The 25,969-nt window shown below is 39.2% G+C and overlaps 1 protein-coding gene across 1 annotated transcript in view; it reads left to right on the top strand.

Moving 5' to 3' along the window:
* Nucleotides 1-11,382, top strand: part of PLPP4 (phospholipid phosphatase 4) — a 49,673-nt gene extending 38,291 nt beyond the window's left edge. Inside the window, exons 6-7 of the mRNA XM_021400348.1 lie at nt 6,824-6,994; nt 8,339-11,382. Coding sequence (XP_021256023.1) covers nt 6,824-6,994; nt 8,339-8,538 — 371 coding nt within the window. The 3' untranslated portion in view covers nt 8,539-11,382. The remainder of the gene's footprint in view (nt 1-6,823; nt 6,995-8,338) is intronic.

Genomic DNA, 25,969 nt, shown 5'->3' with positions numbered 1-25,969 from the left:
GAGGGCTTATGTATGGCCAAGTAGGAGCTAAGAAGTTATCCCATTCAATGTGTGAGACTTGGTATGTTCCCCTTTGAGGGAATTTTGAGCTGTAAAGAAAAAATTGTCCTTGACAGGACTTATTTATACCTAGTTGCCGCATAAATCCCACAGTGACAATAATTTGTAATAGAATTGGATAGTTGACAATCTAGAGCATGTGTTTAGATGCTGTATTTATGCTAACGAGTAGCAGAAAGAGAAAGTTATCCTCTGGCTATCCTAAATGTCAGAGTAGTAGGTGTTTAATTAGACCTGACCTGTTTGAACTAATCTAGCAAATCTTATCTCAGTTTTGATAATTTTTTTCTGGAAGGAATTAGAGGTGTATTTTCTTTATGGGATGCAGGTCTGATCTAACAAAACCATTCGGTCAATGCACAGTACTCCTTACGCCTGTAAGGAGATAAATGCATTATCCAGAGACCACACTAGAGCAGTGCCACACCCCAAATGCCATTCTGTCCTGGATTTAAATCTGGTATCAGTTCATTATTTGGGCTTAATTTCACCAAGTGTGATTGAAAAACATGGAGATCTCATTAATGAGTGAAGAGTGAAATGTGTACCTTGCAGAGATGCATTCTAGTCTGCACAACTGTATGATCAAGGCTGAGTTCAGTGGGTGGTCTGTTGTAGCGTACGTGTATGCTAAGGCTGCTGTGCTTAGTGCCTGAGAGCTGTCCCCTTTATCTTCAAAGTAAATCCAGAATATGAGGCATTTTAGGCTTTGTCTTTACTGTGTTCTCAGAGAAAGGGGCTTTGTTCAAGGTTTCTGTCATCAGAATTGGCAAAGGAGTCTGTGGAACAGGTTCGCCTTTAGGACCTTCTGTAAACAACGTAATTAACTGAACAATTCAGAAGAACTTCACTTTTTTTTTTTTTGCAGATGTGACATGCGCCTTGAGACGCGCACTTCAGATATTTCAGGTGTGTTGAGATGTCATGAAAGGTTCCTGTAAATAAAATATCAGACAAAAAATGCACGAAGAAGTTTCATGGGAATTCGTGCGACAGTCCTGCCAAAGCAACCTAATGACTAATAGTCTGGTTTCTTACCTTTCAGATAATATAAGTCTTTCTTTGTTCTATCGTGTCTCTGTCTCCAGCATTCCCTTTTTGTTTTCCAGATCCTTGCATACTTTTGTATCTTGTGATGTGCTTTTCATGTTGCTTCTGCTGAACTGTATTTCTTTGTTGTTGTGGAAAGAAATTAATAAAGCTGAGCCACAGGGAAGGTGATTGACTATCCCACTTGGAAAAACAGATATATAGTTTGCCTGTGATAATAAGCTCAAAACGTACTCTGGGAATTGTACTCCTATAAAATCCTCTTTGAATTGAATTTTGGCATTAAAATTTATGCAGCCATTTGGTATCATACATTTTCCTTCAGGAAAGATAAATATTTCAGTCTTTGAACAGTGTGAAACTGAAAACATTCACCAGTTGCCCCAGCTAGAATTGCAGTAGGCTGCTGTGCAATTCCAGTGAAGAATAGTATGTGTTTGAATATGAAAAATATGCAGTAATCATTGCAAGTATAAGGCATTACAGACAAAGAGATGGATCATTTTCTCTGACAGGCCATTTGTGATAGTTGTTTTGCAGTTTCATAATTTGTTGCCACTAAAATGCATTGGGGATATGGTTTTTTTTTCAGTTTAAAGACTGCATCGTGTAAGGAAGACACGTACTGTGTGTTTAGCAAAGCATCCACTGAAACCTGAGAAGCTGAAGGTCCTCCCAGGGTACTTTAATTTCCAGAAAACACCCACAAAAGCTATTCATTTTTAATGAATAATTTATTTGGAGGCTTTAGATCAGATTCCTGTTCATAGATTGTCCCTCTATGCCTTTTAACTTGGTAATTGGTTTGGTCCATACAGATGGCTTTTTAAACCCACCTACATCCCCTGAGAGAATAAGATGTCAGGATGGGGTCTGCTGTGCTCCTTGATGCTGTCATTCCCTTTACTTCTCTGAACCTTTTTTTTCTAAAAGAGGGCGACAGAAGCAATCTGAAAGGTTGAGTCTAACAAAGTTCTGCGTATTCCAACAAAGATAATGCTGAGATGGACCTCTTTCTGATATGTTTCAAGCACCATTATTGTGTACTTTAAAAAATGTGCCTTTGTTCTTTTCTCCTCATTGAGCACTTAATTAAATATTTCTATCTGGAATTTGCATTAAGTATATCTTAAGTTAATGCTGTTTTAAATTGAATCAGACTGATTTTCTCGTTTTTCTTTGTGCCAGTGTCTCCGAAGAGGGCTGGCTGGTATTTTATGCAGCTCCTTGCTTTATTTGTATAAACAAAGTATTGGTTTCTTCCAGATCATAAGAAATCAGCATAGTAGGAGCACTGGTGTAGATGAGGAACATTGCTTTGCCTCTTTGGTATCTTTCTTATGCAGAATGATCATGTTTATTGCAACATTAGACAATTTGAAGATATATATGTAGTAGAGTAGGACATCTGATGCATGTGTTTGTATTTTCCATGTGAAACCGTGAGCTATTGAGTCCAGCCTGTGTGGGGAAAGAAAGAAAAAAAAAGGCTTCTCAAGTAGATTCTACTGACTGACCAGTTCTTCAGTGTAAATATCACCTGTGGCCCTAGATTTCTTGAAGAGTAAATTGTTTAATGTTTTTGACTGATCATATCTTAAAATATAGCCATCAAGAAAGGAAGTAGCCTACATGGACTGCACAGCAGTTGGGTTGTTTCATAGAATCATAGAATGGCTTGGGCTGGAAGGGACCTTTAAGATCATCTTGTTTCAACCCCACTGCCATGGGCAGGGATGCCCATGTAGTGCATTAATCTCAAACGGTGCTGAAATCAAGGCACCAGGCTCTGCAGCTGAAGAGCGTCATAAGAAATATATATGAATTTGGCTTTTCTGGACAATTTTCCCATCTGCTGACCCAAAAATGTTGGGATCTTAGATTGAAACCTGCCAAATTAAGATGCATTTGCTTTAAATGACATTCACCAACATGGATATTGTCAGAATTAATACATTTCCCTTATTCTTTCCTAAGGAAGTAGAAAAAAGAATTGCCTTTCTTAGATGGTAATTAGCACTGAATTAGTTCCACACACTCTACTGTGTGAAAACAGGAAAAATCCTTCCAAATGCTTTGAAAACCTAGTAGATAAATGTGGAATGAGGGACCATGGCTTCAGAATATATCATTACGGTTATGATAAATAGTCCCACATCCCCAAGTATTTAGCTGTTAATTCCATGTTCTTTGCTGCTGACTCTGCACTAGCACTGTGAATATGGGGTCAAGCAGCTCTTTCTGGATGCGCACACTCCAGGATGAGGAAAATCAGTCTTGCAATATTGTAATGCAAAGCTGCTCTGCAAATTATTTTCATAGCTACAAGCTAGAGTATCATTTTGTTACCTTTCCATCTTACATTAGGCTTAAGTTCCCCTGCAGGAATGTGTGTGAGTCTCTTTTCTTTTTGACCTTCAGTTTAGAGGAACGCAGCCATGTGTGGCAAAACCTGGCTTTGTGTCTTGTTCAAATATATAGTCTGTTCATTCATGAGCACTTCTTTCTGCAAACGTTTTGTTAAATATCACGAGGTTGGCTCTAAAGCCTGTTTAATTAAACCTCCCGCTGCTGTCCAACACTCATTTGAATAAACAATTCTTTATCTTGTAGGCCTCTGCCATCAGGACAATACAGTTGCAGTCCTGGAGGTTGCATTTTGGACTGGATGGGATAGAACAGACCTAAAGAAAGAAGGCAAAGTTCCTGAACTGAAACATTGACTTTTTTATTTTAAGTTGAATACTTCTTGAACTTTGTCTGGAGATATAAATTGGTTTTACACAGTAGTTTTCTCTGCTGTCTTGCTTTTAGTATTGTAGAGCTATTATGTCAAACACCCATTTTATGGCACATGCCTAGGTATGCCTAGTTAGGGCTTATATCCTAACTGTATTACAGTTTGGTTATGTATTGCCATGCACATGTGTCTTCCAAGATCACAAAGTAGTTATTTATAATTAATTTAATGTGAATAGATGAATAAATGACATCCATGGTGACTTAAGTCCAGAAATCATGAAAATGTGTGTAGCCACTTTGGCTGAGTGTGTTCCCGTGTGCTGCTTCACCTCTTTAAAACATTCGTTGCAGCAAACTGTGTGCTTACAATGTAGATTACTATGGAGAAAAAACAGTTTCCAGTCGTCAGTTCCAACTGTAGCAGATGTTCTTTATGATGCATGCAATTTTCCTGCTCAGTTTCAGAATAAGTATTTTAGTCTGATTTGGAGGTATGTTTATATTTAAAAAATTAAATTGTCTCATACTAAAAAGGAGCCTTGTCTTACTAAGAGTGTTACAGTAGAACAAATTCTTAAGGTGCTGATCTCTCCAGTCAGTTTTCTGAGAATCCTCCAGTGATTAATCTTTCACAAGTGATTAGCTATTGAGGAAGAGCTCAGCTTAAAACTCCACTTCAAAAACAAATGAAGAAGTTACCTTTAAAGAAGAGAGTTCTGTTTTATGTCTTCCATTAACTGGGGGCTAAGTTAGGTTGCTGAAAGGCAATGCAGCACATTTTGATTTCAGTGGATGGTGCTCTGTTATAATACTCATTTTAGTGCCTTTGCAGATCAGCTCTGCCTTACTTGAATCATGAATGTGAAACCTCAGTTTAGAAACTAAGGTTTAGGTTGAAAAGTATAAGGCACAACCACTTGTGAATTTAGGTGCACAGAGAAAAGATTTCTTTGTATTCCTCATTAGCTACAAATACTGATATGGTCATGATGAAATTTGGTTTTTCTGTATATCAGAGACATTAATGTACAAGGGTACTCCAGTGTTTTTCTGCACTGATCCTGTGAGAAGCTCATAAATCTTGTAAGATTTTGTTCTGACAAAAGATGAGATCTGAAGGAGACACAGGTTCTGTTTTGTTTTCGTTTTGTTTAAAAATCCTGCTGCTTTGAGGATGTGTCTTGGAGCCATAGGAAAATATCTTCATTTCAAGAATACTATGATACAGAAATGGCAGAAGGAATGATTTCTTCCTGTCAGAAAGATGGTGTGAAGGGCAAAGCAAATGTGTATCACTTGCAGAGATCTGAACATAAGAGAGTAACCCAGTCTGCAAGAAATCTTATACTTATTCAAGTGCTTGAGCCACTTATATTTGAAGGTTTGCCTCCCACTGTCTTCTGACAAATACTGAATCAGCAGTGGTTGAAAAAGCTGCTAGAAAACAAAACATTTGGTGTATTGGTTTGCTCACTAATTAGCATTCTGTCTGGCTCTCTATATCCAGTCTAAAGAAATGATTTATTTGTGTGTTTGAAGATGAAATGCAAATCTTCAGTAATTGCATTTAAACAGCTGTGTAGTATAAACTTATAAAACCATTGTGCTGTCAGCTAAAATAGTCCGTCCCATAGATCCATCAGCAAAACAGAGTAATTACTTTATCACGCTTAGTGTTTGGGAACATGAGGACAAGGGCATTTTAAAAGCTGTAGCCCATTAGAAAAAAGACATATCTGACCCAGCACTGAGGGCAGAAACTCAGAATTTTCTATCGTGAATGCAACTTATCACCTCTCATAGAGGTGGGTAGGTAGATATTAGAAAGGTAAAACATATAAAAGTAGTCAGAAAAAGGATTTCAAGCACTTGGATAAATGTTCGTAATTTTGCTATCTGTGCTTTACATGCTTATGTTCTATTTGGATGTATGATTGTTGTGGATGTTCTCTGCATTTCACAGAGCTACCTGTTCAGCAGCAGCACTGATTTTCCTACAGCTACAAAATACATTAATTGTCTAAAACCAAACAAACAAAACCAAAAATACCCACAACACTCTGCCTGCACTCTGGAAGATGAACAGAAGAGGAAGGAAGTTGAGCTCAGAAACTTGCTGTGTTCTGCAATTGCTGCCAGTTCAGCATGTTCTGTAGAAACAGGTTAATGGAACCTAAAATATCATTTAAATGTAAGACAATTGCATCCTTTTATGAATCATTTTCAGCTTTGAGCCTGAACTTTTTAGACTAGGTCTCAAATCATGAAAGATGTATTGAAGGTTAAGCATGAAAAGGCTTTTGTGACTCAAGTTATAAATTCATCTAAATGTCTAACTTAATGTACAAAGAAAATCAGGGGTTCTTTATGCAGCCACTTTCTCCCCCAGAGGAAAAAGTTGGATTGCTAAAGGAAAAAAGAATCAATTGCTATTGGAAAGGTGAACAGCTAGAGGTAGCACAGACGCGTTGGATTATGTGAGAGCTCAGTACATATGAGGTGGCAGTGGCTCGACACTGCAGTGTTTACTTGACTGATTGCTTGTATTGCTGCAGAGATAATGCCACTGCTATGGAGAGCAGATGTATGTCATGGAGCTGCACACCATCTTGTCCCCATTCAGTTCACAAAGTACTGTCATGTGTTGTTTTTTTTTTAATTTGTACAATGATTGATTTTTATAAATAAATAAAAGAAATAAAAACATCCTTCCTAGAGCGTTGGCTTTGTTCTTTTAAAATAGTAAGTTATAACAGCATCATTGATTTGATTACCTAGAATCACCATTTGTGTTCTGAAACTCCCTCCTTTCTGCAGATGGGGCTTATCACCTTCTCAGCTTAGCTCCTCATATCCTCCTGTAGAGACCAGGGCTTCTCTGCAGTAGAAGGATCCTACTGTCAGATCTGAAAGGATAGTATGGTACAGTGCGTTCGTGGCAAATTACTATAATTCTGCATTTTTCTTTCAGTTGCATTTTCAGGCCTTGGCTTTACCACCTTCTACCTAGCTGGAAAGTTGCATTGCTTCACGGAAAATGGCCGTGGGAAGAGCTGGAGGCTCTGTGCAGCAATTCTGCCTCTCTACTGTGCCATGATGATTGCTCTGTCACGTATGTGTGATTACAAACACCACTGGCAAGGTGAGCCATGGAGATACCTTTTCATATGTCTATAAAACTAGCTTTGCATTTCTGTGCTTTTTTGTTTGTTTCACTGAAATCATGTGAGTTATGGTGCACACTATTGCAGAGTTCCCTTGCTCCTCGACTGATGCTCCTGGATTTCTGCCTTTTGGTTTCAATTAAGTACAGCGTTACTCAGTCCCACTGAGCTCTTTCCTATCTCATACTGAGATAGGACCAGAGTAAGACATCCTGTTACATGATTTTTTTTTTGCTCTGGTTTTGTGTTTGCACACCATTGTGTTCTACCATAGCAGCTTAATCACAATCCATTAACCTTGACATGCTCTTGAAGGAGTCTCTGTCTCCTGCAGAGTCCTTGCGTTGTTGCAGGGCTTGGTGTAGTCGGATCAGAGAGCACAAAGCTGTTAGGGTTCTCGTGCTCTGTGTGAGACCTGGCTGGTTTGAATTTGTTTAATGCAAATGAACATGAACAGCAGCGTACAGGTTTTACTATCTAGTTCTGGCTGTGTGTTTGCATTGCGTACTACATCTTGCCAAGAGTAAGGATTATTTATGTACTGACATGTGCTCTGAGGCAGATTATTATGCTGTATTTTATATATGATGGATGGAAACTACACCCAAGGGGTTGTGACTGTGTCCAATTACAGTTCCTCATATTTTTGTTTCTGAAATTCAAGCTGGAAACTCAGATAGCTCTCCCCAAGCTAGAAACATGCTGGCGTACAATATCCAGCAGGTAACCTGTGCCCTTAGCTGGAAGAACTATGTTCTCAAGGGAGAGACACGTTCACTCTGTAACATGCTACGCTCATGCCTTGTTTTTTATGCCCAGCAGTCATCCAGTCATATTGCTTGTGGTGTTAACTGTATCTTAACTATGCTGTGGTGTATGAACAAGGACTGTCAATATGATGTCCAAGACAGCATACTGTAGGTGAAAGGTGGAGTAGAGTATATGTACATTACAAAGCCATACAGTAGCCTGAGAACATAAATATTATGAGATTTTAGGAAGTCTGTTCAGTTTGACTAGAAAATGTAGTGTTCAGGATTTATTGTTGAAATTGGTGAGCATTAGAATATTTCATTATGAATCCTGAATGCATTGACTGTTTTTAAGTCCCTTGATCTCCATTTGGTGATTCTTGTATGGAAAGAAAAGTAAAGATAACTACTGAAATTGAAAGAATATTCTTTTTTCCTTTATCGGCAAAGGAAAACAAGTGGAAAGTAAGTCTGGGTTAAACACAAGTCAGTCAAATGCCTTGTATTTGCAGTTTTCCCTACTGTCTGTCCATTCCGTGGTAACATGATTTTGTTGCTTTTCTTACCTAGATGCTTTTGTTGGAGGGATCATTGGCCTCATTTTTGCTTATATTTGCTACAGACAGCACTACCCTCCTTTGGGTAATACAGCTTGTCATAAATCTTACGTCAGCCTGCTAGATCAGAACTCAATGAAGAAAGAAGAGAGACCTACAGCAGATAATGCTACTGGCCTGCCTCTAGAGGGAATAACTGAAGGTCCAGTATGACTAAGAAATGCAAAATGAACTTTTAGTCTTCTCACGTTTTCTCCAAGCTGGTCTCTTAACGCAGTGTTTCTTACTATACACTTGATCTGTACCTTTTCTTTTGTTTCTTTCCTTGTTTTAAGGATAAATTGAACGTTTTATTTTTAATGCCATAGTATCACTGTACTTTTAAACTTTGATTTTCAATTCATGTTGACGACTGAATTGTCTGTTTTCAATCTACTGCAGATAGATTATTCAGGGGAAGCAGAAAGAACATTAGAAAACAGTCCCATATGGAAATTTGTCAAGAGAGTAAACTTAAAGAATGTGTGGTTGAGGATATGGTAGATATGGAAACAGATTTTCTTAAGTACATTGTATCTCCTAGAAAGTTCTGATTGTCTTCAGCACTCACTCACTTTGATGGGTGATGAGTACACACAGCACTTTTCATCAGATGTTCAGTGTCTGTCTGGCCAGATGTTTCGTTGTGTAATTTAATAAGTTGGGGCATCATCCTTCTGTTTATTCTTGTTGCCTTCTAACCCAGTAAACTCCTTATACTGGGAGAACTTTGTATTAAGCTTTGGCAAGGTTATTCTGAGCTACTAATAATCAAGCAGCCGACAGGCAGGTGTGGTTACAAGTTTTAAGAGCTAAGCCTTGTCACATTAGTAGTTCCACAGGATGATGCTGACACTTGAGAAATTCCACACTGTTAAAATTACAATTACAGCTTACAATAACATGTATGCTCATAGGATGGATCAGAAACTTGGTATTATATCATTAGCAATTTTTTGAGAGCGCTTGCAGTAATTACCATCAAAACAAAATGAAAGTAAGGAATATTCATGACATTCAACAAGCTGAAGTCTTCAATACAACAAAAAAAAATCCTAAACGTTTGAGGATGAAGTAACATAATGGTTTTGTGATTCTCAGTGTACCATGTTCATTCGTGTGTAGTGACTCACTGCAGCACTGACGATCTGAAGAAATGCCAAGATTTTCATTTGTGACTTTGGGTGCACGACCATGAATGCTTTTGGTGGTTTCCAGCACTGTAACATATCCGGAGGAATGCTGGCAATGGTGTTCCACTTGAACCATTCCATGTTCTCTGCTCATCATGTTCTTGTGCATGGTATTTGCAAAGGTTGGCTTGGTATCTGAACTGAAACTCACTTAAGTCAAAACACTGCTGATACAGAGGACATGACCAAACAACCTTAGGTAATTTATTATTATTAAGGTCCAGTTTTGTTACATATGCACTATGCAGTATACATCACATTCCTGTGAAATGATATAGCTTTGGGTGGCAGATTGTCAGATTCCAGAATCTCTTTTTGTGATTATCCTGTGAAAATAGAGGTAGATACTCTAGACCGTGTCTTGGCAGTTGAACATTTCTTAGCAGGGGCTGCTGGTTAAAGCAATCGAGACAGTGTTGACCAACAATCATTTTTACGGTGCTTTAGACTGGAGGAGACTGCTGCCATAATTATAATTTGTGTTCCTGTTGGAATATGTATTGGCCTTGTAGGCATTTTGTGATTCAAGCAGCTCAATGTCTTTATGTAACGCTTGTCATTTACTTTTGTCAAAGGTAATCTTTGTAGGTTTTTGTTTTGAGAAGAGCTACTTCCTGATTGGCACTTGAATTTTTATGGAAAACAAGTAAATTAGACTCCCTTTTAAAAATTGTCATAATTGTGTACAAGAGAATACAATGATACTGTGTATGAACATATGATATTTGGAAATCATTACAAATAGGGAGTGATGCGAAGGGACAAATTCTAATAGGCATAAACCCAGCAGGGTTCTGTAGAAATTAGGCTTGATCTATTTGTAAAAGTAATACCAGTTTGACTGTATGGTTAAACACTATGTTAGAGGCAAGATTTTTTACTGACAGTTACAGTATTCTGCGCTCTAGAGTAGAGGCAGTTGGCCAAACCTAACTGTCTTATGGTGTACATATGCTGGGTCGTGAAGCTAGCAGAAGTGAAGCAGAATTGTGCTGGCATTGTATGTGCATTGGATTTGACAGAACACTTCTCTGGTGTAATTAAGATCTTATTGTAGACATCCACAAAGTTTAGTGAAGGTTTAATCTTTCTATAAGGTTTTTAAACCATCTTGTCGAGTTCTGCAACAAAGATAGCATTTTCTACTATGTTATATGGGATGATTAAAAGGAAGCCCTACAGTAAGTGTGTTGGCTTTACATTGTATAGGGCTTTGCCATTAGCTTTTTCTTTCAGCAGGAACCTTAGTCTTCCAGGTTATATGCAAATGTTGAAAAAAAAAATCTTAAAATTAGAAGTTTAATACTGATGCATAGTGCATTTTGCATGTTTTTATATAGATCTGGCTTATTCTCAAAACTGAGTGGGGCCTCCTAACTGTGCTGTTCACATTCCCAGTATTTTAATGGCTTTTGATACAAATAAGTGATTTTCTTTGGGTTGGGAAGTGCTTGTGCAGGCCTGAAATAAGTAGTGGCTGTTGAAAGACTGGAATGTGAAATGTAATGCAGCGTTGATACTATGTTGCAAGAGTAATTGGTGAGCTTTGCAAAGCAGGAAAGAATAACACATTTTAATGTAATTAAATGGAAAGTCATAATACAGACAATGTGAAAGCTTTGATTAAAATGTAATTAAAATTATGAAAGACATAATGAGGTGAAACTTACAGCAGGATCTGTAGATGCTGTAATTACCAGTGGAAAGTCAGCGTGGGGAAGGCATTTTTTGTGGATCAATGTATTTTAATCTCATGCTTTCTCACTGTGAAGGAGATGTAATGTTGTAATGCACCAATAAAGCAACACATGAATATGGGTTTGTACATCTGCGTGTTACCATTTTTTATCAAGTTAGTTTAATTAATAAACCACATGGTGTATTACCAAAAGAAGCCCTAATGTAACTGCATTATTTATGAACCAAAGCCGTTCCAAAAGTGATTAATGTTACTAGCTTTTCTCATTTAACCAAAATATGCTACCCAGCATCCATCCAGGAAAATGCACAGTGTAAGCCTGCAAGGCTGAAATTTTGAAATATTAAACCAACTAAACTGCAACAGGTCCCTTTTACCTGTCACATTCTGTATCTCAGAAGTTACTGGGAATGCCATATTTAATAAAACGTGGTTAGAGTAGGAAAAGACAACAAGATCTAATGGAACGCAGCAGAAATATCCTGACACCAAACGTATGAGATTGCAAATCAGTCAGCAGAATGTCCCTGTACTGTATGCATATCTCTGGCAATGTGCTGTGCATAGAAGCATGCATGAATCAGTGTAAAAGCTGATTCATTCTCAGATTTTCGTGTGTGCAACTTAGTCTGGTTTCACCCTTGCTTCTTTCCCCATGCTTATAGCACCTGAAGCCTTCGTACCACTTCTGTTCATGCTTTTACATTTTTAGGATGATAGTTAATGACATATTGTAACGCTTGACCACAGTTTTTTCTTTTGGTAACATACTCCTCTCTTGGGCTAGAAAACTGTTGGATTGATCTGACCTGACGCAAGGGGAAAAGTATTGACCATGTCAGCATTAGGATGATGAGAGGGAAGACACTTGTTTACCTTGCTTTTCATGTTCATAATATGTAAAGGCTTGGATGTAAGATAACCGTTATCATTTCAGTATCACCTAGCCTACCACTGTTACTGCACTACACTTGTGCCTGCTGGGACAAGTGCAGGGCCCGGCATCAAAGGGTTACTCCATGCTTGTCTTCACTCAAAGCAAGAAAATGGAATTCCTGTTCTTCCTAGGATGCAATCCTAAAAGCCAGAGTAGAAGCTGAGGACCACAGTCAGAGGAAGAACATTGCTTTGAATTTTTTTCTTCTGGTTGCTTCCATGGCAGCAGCCTGGAACATCATTAAGTCTCAATGGAGAGCCCATAATGAACATGTTAAATATTAAAATAACAAGTCTGGATGGATATTTCCCAGTACACTGAGATGAATAGAGATGCCTTTTGCGTGTGCTTGGCACATTCCACCCTTGGCTGACTGCTGGAGGACTTCTGATGAAACTTGCAAAGGTAGCCAAGGAATTACTGTTCAGACCATTCAGGCCAGATCTGGATCTTGATCAAACCCAGAAACCTCTATGAAAAACATCTCAGCTGCAATCAGTATATACACGGACGTTACAGAAACTAAAGATCTGCCCATTATTATTTTGCTGCCAGCTTCTGAGAAAACTTTCCAAAAAAGTTTCCCAAAAAAACAAAAGGCATCAGTGGGTAGCATGAATCATGCAGTCTGTGTAGCGAGGTATGAACAGGGCATGAAATAGAAAATTCTTGCTCAGTGCTTTGACTTGATAGAAAAAAACATACAGTGATGCATAGAGCCAGTCCACATGTATTGCAGAACATCAAGCACCAAATCAGCCAGCTCTGCAGACCTTAAACCTTTGGACTGAGTTTCTCGTTAGCAGACCAGAAAAGCCCTCAATTTCACTGGCAGCTTTACAGCTGTTACCTATTATGCTAGAGACCTATTGTTATTTAACACTTGATAGCTAGACTGAATTCACATAGTCTGAAACAAGCTTATTTCCAGGAATAGATGGGGCTAGGCACAAGGAGGCTCTCCTTTTTATAATGGTATTTATATATGGTTTGCTGTTATTTTGGCATCCTGTTTGTAGGTGTAACTGCTTTTCAACAGCTCTGAGCCCTGTGAGCTCCAGGCCGAGTGTTGCCACAATTCTGGTTACTATCGCTCTCTCAAAATGACTTTCTGACACCATTAACAAAATTAAGAGTGAAGAGATGTTAATAAGATACATGGCCATTTTGTAATTCCTGGAAGAGATCTCAGCAAGGGAACGTTTGAGTTACAAGTCCGGAGACTTGCCTGGTGCCCCTTGCTGACATCACTCTGTTGTTGCAGTTCTTGAGCTTTGTATTGAATTCCTTCTGCCAGTGTAATTAGGAGAAGGGAATCTCCACTTGAGATTGCAGAATGTGTACAAATTATTTATTGGTATTTAACGGATTTTAGAATAACTCTCTCCTTTACCAGGAAGATTGAAAATACAGTACTATTGTATTAGTCTGAATTCTGTGCACGTCATTTCTTGTCAGCATTACAGAGCATTTGTGGATATACAACTGCATTTCATCTTCATGTCTAGTTCTGCCAATTGAAGCCACAGTAAAAGATTCACATTCTACTTCTTACTGAAGCCAGCACTCCAACAAAGGAAGGGAAAAGAGCATCCGAGCAATGGCCCAGTGTCATTCTTCAATCTAATAGATGTAAATCTGTCAGTTGAGTGAATATGCTGGAATTCCTATCTGCAGCATTATCCAACAAAGATAAAGTGACTTGAAACATCCTCTGTATCACTGAACGTGAGAAGGACCAGAGCTGTCTTCCTTAAACAGACCATGGAACAAAGGACCAGACACCATATCTCTATGACGCCTTGTTTGGAAAACAGCAATTCCATTTCACAAGGGTGTGATGGTTTAGAAAACACTTTTAACTTTATACGTTAATAAAACTGAGAGTTTTAATGCTATTTTAAGGGAAGAAGCTTGCAGTGTCTCCATACACATTGTTCTACAGAGCCCTCTGGCAGCCTGTGGAGCCAGTTTCCACTCCTGCTCTTTAGAGGCTTCCAGGTCACTCATGTCCTACAAATAGCCATAGTAACAGGATTGTTCTCAAGTGGGTGATTTGTTCCTACTCCATTTGACCATAAATTCTCACCTGGTCTGAGAAACCTTCCCCCAGATTTCAGTACAACACGGTTTCAGTTCACATGGGGGGTGTTTCCATTTTAATTTTTGACCACTTTATTTTTAGCATTGTGGAGTCTCTTTTTTAATTTAGTTTACTTTTTTAATACTAAAAGAAACCTCCTGTGCTACTAACTCCCCAGATGAGCACAGCTGATGTGAGAATTCAGCACAGGGCAGCTGGGAACAAGCACAGCCACAGACTGAAGCAGCATCAATGAATGATACAGGAGCTGGAAGCTGAGGGAGGGGACAGAGGACTGACCTATATGGAGCAGGAAGAGGTGCTGCAGGAGCTTCTAACTAGTAAGTGGATTTATGTTCTCTAGGAAGAGAGAAACTTAGCCTTTGTTTCTAAGATAAGTGCAAATAAATTAGCTGTGAGCTGAAAGTTTGCAAAGCAGAAGGCTGGCAAAATCACAGAGCAGCTTGTTGATGTGAATAAAGGGGGGCAGCAGTAGTAGCCTTGTTTCTTTGCAGTTCCTTATGGAGGGCTTCTGCAGCAGGGAGAGCTGAGCACTTGGGGAACTCTTTCAGCTCTGTTTTTCTTTCTTCCTTTCATTGCTTAATAGTTTGAGAAGCACCAGGATTTGTTTTCTTAAATTTATTCCTATCTGCTGTTAAATAAAACCTAGCTTCTAACTTAAAGTGCAATGGCTTGTAGTCTGTCAGGGCTATTAACATCTTGGCTTTTCTGGAAAGACTGTTCTGAAAACTCCATTTCTGAACCTGTTTATTCTTAATGTCTATGGTAGTTTTTAAGGGGTTCTATAGAACTGTTAAGCAAGTAAGTAATATTTCCCCATTATGTTTTTTCACACTAATAACAAGATACAATAAAATTTGTACTACCTAACACCTTTCCAAAAAAACTACAGTCATGACACATTGGTTTATGGAGTTACTGTTTACTGGTACTGGTAATGGCTGTAGGGTATTTATGATGCAGCAAGCGTGGCTATGAAAAAGGTTTTTACAAGTCATCGTAGAAAGACTGCCTCATTATGTTGTGATAATCTGCTAAATCACAAGAGTCGCTGCTGTAATTAATATTAATGCACAGAATTGTATGTAACATGTGATGCCCTCAGAGCCTTGTGTAGTCAATCACCCCCAGTAGCTGTGAGCTGGCTTTCCTGGTGCTAGATCCTCAGTGGTAGAGCTGCTGGCATTCACAGGTGCAGCGGGTTTGTGTGGTATTTGTTTAAACACCAACACTAGAAGGTGCAAATGATCTAAACCAAGCCTGTGAGGTGAATTTCAATGCGTTTGCTAGGAGAGGCCGGAACAAAAATACATCCCATTGTCGTCTGCGCTTCACTAAAAGCTTTCCTGTTGCTTCTCCATCACTCTGAGTTTTCACTTTGTTGAAGGCCTGAAATAGTGCTGCCTTTGATCACTGCTGAAATCAGTGGGGGCTGGATATAGCTAGGAATTATACTGTGCCTTATTTTCTGTCTGTGATAAAGTGAGCTTGCAGGCATGCTTACGCTCTTAAACAGGTCATTAACTCAAATTACTTCCTTACATGATATAAACGTCCCTGAAGTCTGAAAGTGGGTCAGTCAAACTGTGTTCAGCAAATCTTAACATCAACTATTCCTAATGTTAATGAGACTCCCAGGTATCTGGGCACACGTGGGCTGAAACCAGTTTGATGGGTCTGGACAACATTTTAGAGTCCATGTGTATTGGCACCTAAAGTTTGTTTGCTGCTTAAGCCTGACAAGAATAGTTTGTAATGCATAAGGCTGTCTTTCATTTGTGCAGAAGCAGTGTTTTAAGTGTCAAAAGAGGAAGGGAATGTGTGTTATGTTGTTGTTGTGTTTATCATTCGTTTGTGGTTAAACGAGTCTGGAAAATGCCTCCCTTCTTCACATGCTGTTTCATAGGGAAGTGTATGTGTCATACGGGGTGCATGGCAATATGTCAGATGAGAATATTGAGGGTTTCATCAATACCATTCAGTATGAAGTGCCATTGAACTTTGTTTTTTAACACTGAGCGTAACACCACCTGGTTCTTCTACAGCAAAAGCCTGAAAGAGCACAGCTCTCACACTCCTCCTGTCCAGAGGCAGCACTTTGCTGTAGTCCATGCTAGAACCGTATGCATGTCCCTTCCCACCTGTTGAATACAATCCTTGCTACATGGTCAGCTTCTCTATGAACACACAGTTCTACTATGTTTTTCCCGAAGTTTCAGTGTGTGTTTGATCCTGCTGGTGCTATTAACTCAAAACTATAATTATTAAAATTACCTGCTCCAAGTCTGTGGCTGCTGTCAGTTCTCAAACTTCTCTCTGATATGGGAGAGTGTGCTTGAAAGGATATTCAAGTAGGTTGTAAGTTTGGAATACCTCAAGTCATCACGTATTAATGCCTAATTCTATTTAGAATAATCCAGATAATCTTTGTTAAGTGCTGGGCATTAAACAGCCTTTATTCCAGGTACTTAAGATCAAGTAGGTTAATTAGTAATTATACATAAGAGCAGCAGCAGAAAAATCTGATGGTTTTGTGCGAAGTGAAAATTCTGGTTTGAACTTGAACACAAAGCACAGGGTTTCATGTTGCATTGTTTTGTGAATCGTTTTATTGTTGGGCTGTTTTTCCCTCCCATTTATTTGGAGTTGTCTGTTCCCTTAGGCTATGTTTTAAATGTGAGATGACATAAAATTGCTCCATCTAGCGTTGCAAATTACCAACAAAATCCACGGGGATGTGACTTTGTGCAAAAAAGGTGGAATACAGCAAGCACTGGCGACTCATACAGGAGATTACCACCAGGATCATGCCGGGGTGACATCCCCTGGGCTGGTGGCCAATGAGTGCACCTTCATGAACAGGTGGAGGAGAGCAGTGACACAATTAGTCACCAGCATTCTCAAATAAAACCCTTTCCTGTGAGTGAGGCAACATGTCATCAGCACGATGTGGCCTGAGAAGCAGATGCTGTCCCTGGGATGGTGGCTGGGTGCAGGAAGGTGCTCTCCTTCCCATCGCAGAGCTGCTGCCATTTGCTGTGTGCAGCGGTCATGAGCCTGCTCTACCCTGACATAAGCAGGAAGGACTGCAGCGATGTTTCTCCCTGCCTCTGGCCTCGATCCAGTCAGTCATTAACTTTAGCCTCTTCTGGAGAACATCTTGAATTTTTCAGGCTTCCTGGTGGAAAGATGTCTCAAAACCATTTTATTGATTACGTCTGAGATCTTCCTTGTGTATGTTCCAAAGCAAGAACATCTGGAAAGCTGCAGACATTGACACTAATAAATTATCCTGCAAACTTTTTCAAACCCTCCAACCGCAGTCTGAATTTGGGTCACTCATTTGGGACTCATTTGTCTCTCCTTGGTTAGACAGGTGTACTCCAGTGACCCCAGCACCTAGATGCATGCTGTTTAGGACATGGTGATGTGGCTTCTGTTTGCATCTCTAGCTGCTGGGCAATGCTACAATCAGTGAGTAAAATGCTCTGGTTTTATGAAATGTGACTGCAGCAGGAGATCAGAGCCTCTCAAATGGTTGGAAAATCTGACACGGGGAGAAAGTCCGCACTGTGCTCTGCATTGTTACCTGTTTTGGCACAGTCTGCCGGAGTACATCTCCACGAGGAAAGCTGCTATGAAACCCCGGTGTGACTTTATAACAACATCCTAAAATGTTCAAGTTAAAAATACTAGTAAAAATAACAAAAAAAAATACAGGAAAAAAAAAAAGCTGTGAGGATTATTTTCACTGCCCATTGTGCTAAACAAAATATTTCAAGGACTTCCACTACAGAGCTTCTTTAGTTTTATAGCTGTGAAGATGAACACGGGATATTAATTCTATTTATTCTGAGCAGATCTTGAAGATCATGCAAAATTGTGAAATAGTTCTGAAACAGTTGGCCAAATCATCATTGCAATATGGCTTTGTAATTCAGAAAGCCTTTTTTTTTCCTCAAAAAAGTGTTGCATGTAGTAGTGCTTTTCTGGAAACTGTCACTCCTGGGTGATTGCATGCACTCCTGGAAATTGCATGCTTTTTCTCATCTTTCTTGAAGTGCGACATGCAGAGTGATGATGATGTTCAGCTTAGCATTTCATTACAAAATCAGTGTTCAGCTCTGATTTAGCCACACCCCAAAGGATTTTAGAGTAAGACATCAGACATCCAGCTTCCCAAGTTAGCATTAGAAATATTTATCACATGTCCATTAGATCAGCATATTCAGCGTTTGAATTGAAATTCTCTTTAAAGGGTACTAAATTTCTTTCAAAAAATGATGTTAATATGGCAGAAGATTTTGTAGGTTGCTTCTACAAGATATTTAATAATTAAAGCCTTGGTGATATTGTTAAGAATCATCACTCAGATGTCAGTGGAAGAGAAAGGCTGCACAAAGCTGAAGAGCCCCAGAGAACATGCAGCTTGGCAGTTCCGCACTGCAGAGCAGATGCTGACTCCTTGGCTTGCAAGGTTTCTGCCTCTCGATCAGCAAACAGCATCAGGTGAAGTCTGGCAGGAGATCTAAAATTTGGCTTCTTGGATGGTACTGCTACACCTCTTGAGTTTTCACCAAGAGTTTATGTATGAATGGCTTCTATTTCCTCTACGTTAATTTGCCGTGAATTATCCATTTTAAATGATCTACTTCATTTTAAATCCACCAAGGGATAAGGCTGAAAGGACTCAAGTAAGAATGTGGATCAGTTACATGGAAAGCTGGCTAAATAACCGACATTTATCTTTACTAATGAATTTTGATCACTGATGGCCTGCTAATCACTGCGATAGTTCAGCTCTTCTACTCCAGAATGAGTTAGTGAGCAACTTAGCGTTGCTGAAGGCAGGGAGCTGGCAGGAAAATCCTTCCCACCAGGGACAGCACACATCAGCACACCGCTCATGGACAGCCACCTCTGCTCTGGGGGGGACTTCTGTGGCCCCAGGCTGACCATGATGAGGTCATGGGCAATAGTTAACCCCTGGCTGAATGCCCTGAACCACCTTGTTATTGATGGAGATAGGGTTAAAATCAAAGCTCAGAACATGAACTAGTGGTAGAAAGCCTCAGGCAAATATAATCAAACTGGAAATAAGATAGAACTTTTCCAAGTAAAGGGAGATATTCCTAATCCTTCCCAGTGATTCGTTATAGGCAGCAGTAGTACATCAGAGCTACGTGTCTTTCTAGAAAAAAGGCTGTTCTAAAATCTGAGGTTATTGGGTAGTTAAACTAAATAAAAATCACTATTTGGCTTTAGAAATCCATTAGTTATATAAGATGATAATAAAAATAACAACAATGAGGTAGTCTCTGATCGTTTTAAAACTTGGACTGTGGCTGTGGCAGGTGAAAAAGTCCAAAGGCGAAGGTCTAGAGAAGTGTATTGGGTTGGAATTAATAGTCTCAGAAAACATATATGCTGCAGAGAGTGTACCTGGCCTTCCTGACCGCATCCAACTGCAAGAATGTGTTTGAGTTTCCGGATGGTTGAGTGAAGTTTAATAGATTTCATTACTGTCCTGGTCAATAGACAAATGAGCAGAAAGGTTTATTGCAAATCATGTGTTTGAAGTGAGTCGACTCATTAATCTAATTATGTATTTTTATCTCTAAACATGTTGTATTGACTGTGGTTGTCAAAGCATCTACTCAAATACCTGGAATTGCACAGCGCAGAGCTGATAGATCTCTTGTTTGGCCATGCGGCCTGCACCAAATCACCATGCCTGTGGCCACCACAGCTGAGCCAAGGTGACCCACTGCTCTGTGTGCATGGTTCACAACAAATTCAGCAGCTCTGTGTTTCTAAAGCAAATGGGGAATAGCTGAGGAAAGACAGCACTAGCCCCCAACGAAAAGTAATCCTTGTTTTGACAGTCTGTATGCAAAGTATTAGCTTATTGAAATCTGTTGCGAAGCCCTCACTACTCATCAGTCACTGCACGTGTGCTTTATCTTGTTGGAATCTAAAGTACTGTAAGAAAACATGTGGAATTCATTCTGCTTCATGCTGATGAAACTTGGATGGGGTGGCCCAAAGTTTTATTGGCACTGAATGCTGGCTTCTGGACTGCCAAGCTGCGTGCCAGGCTTCCTCCAGATTGTGCTCTCCTTTTTGGGGAATGATGGTGTCTCAAGGGCAGAGGAGTGACCTCTGCACTAATGAGGAGGCCTGCAGGAGCTTCTCAGCAGAAAACAGGCACCAGCCAACATTTGGTTTCAATCAGCTGAGCCTTGAGGCTGCTTTGGACTTGATAAAATTCACAACAGCTTTTGGACTAGGGCCACGTGCAGCTGATGAAGGGTGAGAGGGCACGAAGGCCCGTGGAGGGTGTTGGATTTCCTGGTGGATTATCTGATTGTTCAGTGCTTGAAAGCCAGATTTGCTGATGTTTCCAGTGTCTCTATGGTTCAGCAAACAGCTGCCACAGAACAGACCAATAAAGCAGTGACCCATGTGAAAACAGGAATTCTCAGTACCAGGATGTGAAAGTGGCTCCAAGAAGGATGTCTAATTCCAGAGAAACAAGAACACGCAAGATTATGAGCTTATTTGCAGCTTTATAAAACAGAGTTAAGAACAGATGAATGTAGAATTAAGATTTTATATTAATGCACTGGATTATTAGTTTCATACTCATTTAATTAGGACAAATCCTTTACCCTTGCCAATAATGGTAATTATAAAGATGGTTATTCTTTAATAAATTCACTTGATGAGGGGAAGAAGTTCAATATTACTCAAGTCCAACTATCATTATATGAAGGAATACTTGCATGGGGAAACTTGTCTTGTGGCGAGCCCTAAGCCAACACAGCACAGCTCATAGAATTGGTACCAAATCGGCTATAATGACTTGTCCAGCATGTCCAAGAGCATCCTGAGCTAGTATGCTTAGCTCAAATCAAATATCTTTAGTATTCTGCAAGAACACCTTTAACATTAGGAAAGGGAAATGACAAACCACTGAAAACCAATTTCAAAATGGAGCTTTAAAAAGGCTCCTGCAGATCTTGTGTGTGCCCTCTGCTTGCATATACCAACTGGGTGATTTACCCTTCCTCACTCTGACAGTTATGTCATTCTCAGGTATCCCTTTTGCACTTGTAAATACCTTGGGTAGAAAGCAAAGAGATGAGTCCAATTCTCAGGCTGTTGAAAACTTGATCTTAAGGTAATATATCTACACAATACAGTAAATTAGTTTTTTGTGTCTCCAGGTTTAAGTGTATTGTGATAACTTGTTTAATTCAGATCAGCTGTCATTCTTCTACTTTCTAGGAAAGAGACTAAGTTCTGTTATTTATCTAAGGAAGTGGTAGCTCTGGTGTAGTTAAATACTGGATTCTGAATAAAAGAAAACTTCATGTCATCCATTATGTGATGTGAATTACTGTAGTTAGATGTAAATAGAATTTTAACAGCTTCTACGGTCAGGTCTTCTATGACCTTATCCTAGTAATCTGTGTTATACAGAGCTATGCCCATTAAGCTTTATATTACCTTTCTAATAAGGAATTAACTAATGTGACTCAAGAAAATATCTCAAGAAAAGTGACAAGGAACAGTGAAATCCTAAAACTCCTACTGCAGCCGATAGCAAATATGAAGTGGAAATTGAATTCATACTGATATTCTGACGCATGTTATATTTGTGTTGCAAATGTGGATGTGATCTGCATTTGTGTTTACCCTCTGTCATCTTAAAATAAGCAGTAGCTTTTTATCAGGTGATTTGGAATAAAAATTTAAAAACCATACTATGGTTTAAAAACCTTGCTGTAGGTCCATCAGCAGTGGTGGCTCCTGCTTAGGGGTTATCTGTGAGTGTAGGCGAGAGGCAAAGGGAGATCTTCACCAGCTTTGGTGTGGCCTTACTTGTTTACTTGAAACAAAAAATAATAGAGTCTTGAGTAGTCCTCCCAGTAAGGTCATGGAGAAGACTGGGGGCTATGGTAGCTGGCTAACGCACCACCAAACACAAGTTCTCTTTCAGCATCCCTGCAGTGTTGATGGGAACATCGTGGGTCTGGTCCTTTTGTCAAGGTTACAGTGTCAGCAGCAAACCTCATCCCTTGGCTTCCTAAATGTTAGTTATGCTTCCTAAAACTGAAGAAGTCTCAGGCATATCTGAGTGTCGGTACTTTCCAAGAATATGAATATAATCTTCCCAAATGATTGGAAAAAGGTGTATTTCTGTCTCTCCATGAAATCACACAGTGACTTATTGGCAGTTTTGTAAAACAGAAAGTTAATGAAAGGGAAAATGGAAAGCGTTCAGATAATAGCATTGCATTTTTATTCTGAAAATGCTTCCTTATATACTGTCATTATCTTGGTCTTTAGACTAAGGGGGAAAAAAAAACAATATTAAAATAAGTTTGTGGAGTATGAAACTAGCTGTGAGGAAGTTATAATATGAATACTTACTTGATGCTTAATGAATACTCTGTATGATGGTAGGACTTAATTGCCCTATACTTTGTCAGCCAGTGAAGGGGTGGGAAGTCTTGGGAAAGCCAGGTTTGAGCTGCAGTGTCCTGATTCTGCAGCTCTCAATCTGCAGCTGCTCACACAGTTCAGAGAATGAAGACCACCTGAAGGAGTGGGAAATCTAAATAGGAAAAAAGTATATTCCTTTCTCAGGCACCTTCTTGTTTTGGTGGTTCCTGTCTTCCTGAAATCTCTAGAAAGCATTTCTGCTGGCAGAAACACTCAGCAAATTCACGGGCAGCGTTGTGCTCCAGGCTGGGATTCCTCGGATCGTTTGCATCCATCTCTTGCAATTTGTCGTACTAATTCCACCAGCTCAGCACAAAACCTTGACATTTATCACAGAACTAACGCTATTATTCATCTCATGATCTCAGCAGTCAGAGCTGCCACCAACCTAATTGTCCTGTAAGGGGCTGCTGATGAAAAATAGCAATCTGCAGAGAAGGGACAAGTGAATACCAAAAGTTTGAGTGCCATTTCAGCTTGGATCAATATCATAGGATTTAATTGTTTGTATGGAACATTTTGAGTCTGAACAGCTGCAAGATAATAAACACAGATTGAAGATCATTTGTTTCTTTTGGATGCCAAAGAGGGGAGTGAGATGCAGACTGAAATCACCCTGTCATACATGGAGCTGCGTTTAATTCCTCACTTAGATGGGGTCAGTGGCCCTCTGTGAGTCCAGTTCTGTGATATTTTTCAGTGCTTTCTGAAATAATACCCACTCTCAGCTTTACACTTCATATTCCGTACAGAATATATATATAGCATTTTTGATAGCTGTTTTGCTGCATTCAAAGTTCTACAATGCTAGATTGCTCATTTCTTAACTCGGCTCTGTATAAGAAGTCTATCACTGTAAAAATCTGTTTATCTGTGAGCTTTGGGCATTATATAAAACTACTGCTTCCGGTTCTGTAACTACAGTCTGGGTTATTGACCAGACAAAAGTAAGGAGTCTTCTTCATGTAAGCAGGAATTAAGTTTTGTTCCCATTTCAAATCAGGAGAGCTATGTTCTTGGTGTGCTTTGCTGGCTGCTTTCCTTTATATTCTCTTTTCAGGTGGTAAGCAATGTAGTCTTTGAGAGCACAAAGTTGGAGTTGTGTTACCAAGTTCCCAGCTCTGTCTGGTCACCAGCTGTGAGCACAAAGGCAACAATGAGTGTGTGCCGGATTCCTTCCTACCTGGCAGTCCACCCAAGTGGAGGACAAACGTGAATGGCCTTTCTCAAGTTCTTCTTCTGGCTTCAGCAATTAAACTGGTCAATTTCATTTTGATATTATCAAAGTACTCTTGGGTTTTGAGAGCTTCCAACTCTACACAGTTATCCCAAATAGCCCTGCAATGCATGCCAGTCCACCAAGCTTGCTAAGAAATTTATATCAAAATGTCTTTTGAACAAAAAGGTGTTCTTCTTTTAAAAAAATAAAAACCCATTTTCATTATAATAAGCAGGGATTTATAAATCAAACTAGAAATATAATAACCGCATATTTTTGGATTTGGTTATAGTATTCAAAGGAGAAATAGAATTCTTTGCAATGATATGCACATTAAAAATACTCTCTTCCACTGGAGCTTAATTGTCACAGTACTAAAATATTACACAACCTGAACTATACGTCTCCTTTCAGTGAAATCTTGGGATGTATTAGAACTGCGATGTCAGTCATGTATGTTATAATACATCCCGACTGACTGCCTCCTCTGATCATTGTGTGGTGATAGAGATGTGCACTGTGCTTCTCTCTTCCTCTTTCCTTAGGATTTTTTTTTTTCCAATGGGGAAAACATATCAGGCCTTGTATTAAATATAGGTGGTTCTTCTGATGTATAAATGCTGAAAGCGAAAGCTCACATGGGCTGTGGAGAGGGGAAATTGCTGCTTTGGTTTAACTCATGGTGCTTAGCTAAAATTAAAAGTAAATGGAAGGAAAACTGGGTAATCGTGATCTCATAATTATGAGATTTGCAATTTCTGGAAGTACATAAAAGATTGATACTGAGTTTACTCAGTGAACTGCTATTATTAATTAGTAATTAGCAGCAATAATGTTTAACCTGCACAGTACAGAAAATGGAGTCAATCCGTTCTCAGCAGCTATGGCCAGAATGCTTAACTTTGATTGAATTGTTATTTGTGAAAGACCTGATTTTGCCTGTGTGTTTCCATGTTTTAATTTCATTGTTTTCTTTAACAATTTTCTGCCCCAAGCAGTAACTCTCATAGTAGTTGGATATAGACACTTGATATATGTTATTTGAAGAGACACAAAGCATTTGATGAGGGAGAAGAGGGTTGTAAATTAATGGGAGCAAGAAAGCTGTTTTACAGGCCAATAATTTGATCGATACCAAATTCGCGTAGACCAGAAATAGGCATCTCTATAGAGATCTGAGCTCTATAATAAAAGCAGTACAGCGCTATTTATTTTGTTCAAGTTTAATTCTGCATCCTTCCTTGGAATATGCCCAAAATTATGAATAATAAAACTTCATTTTATTCCCAATGGCTTTTATACTAAGACAAACGTGGGTAAAATTCCTTATTTTTTGCATGGTTTTGAACATCACCTTCCTGTTCCCAAGCAGGAGGCTGCAGTGATTCGCTAGGCAGTGCGTCATGCTAAAGATGGCATGCTATAAATGATCTGAGATATCCATGCTTTTTTTACTAAATAAATGATATTGCATTATTATTTGGCCAAATCTGTGCTATTCTGACTCAAACTTTGATTCAGATGGTAAAAGCAAACTGGATCTATTCTGAACATTCTTCTCCATTACTCATTACTTCTAGGAAAAAGCATTATTAGTAAAGCAAAAGGACTACTCTTCCTCTGCTCATTCCTATGGTCTCATCCTTTACTTTGAAACTATATCTTCCAAACTGCTGAGCCCACAGTTCCATACAGGCTGAGTGGAATTACTGAGGCTCATGCTGTGAGCGTGACAAAACCCAGGTTGGAACTGAATGGTATCGTATCATTAATTAATGTGCACAGAATCCTAAGAGAGGGAAATTAATGAGGTAGAGAGGCCTTTGTGTTGCAGAAAGAGCTGATAATTAATCTTCCTCTTTATTTTTGTTTGTTTCTGAAATATTTGTGTGTTTTCTTTAAAAATCTGCAGCTGCAGGTCGGGATAGGGAAACCATGGACA

Source organism: Numida meleagris, chromosome 5, assembly GCF_002078875.1.
Source record: "Numida meleagris isolate 19003 breed g44 Domestic line chromosome 5, NumMel1.0, whole genome shotgun sequence".
Classification (NCBI taxonomy): Eukaryota; Metazoa; Chordata; class Aves; order Galliformes; family Numididae; genus Numida; species Numida meleagris.
Note: the sequence above shows the minus strand (reverse complement) of the source record. Positions and strands in the feature narration are given on the sequence as shown.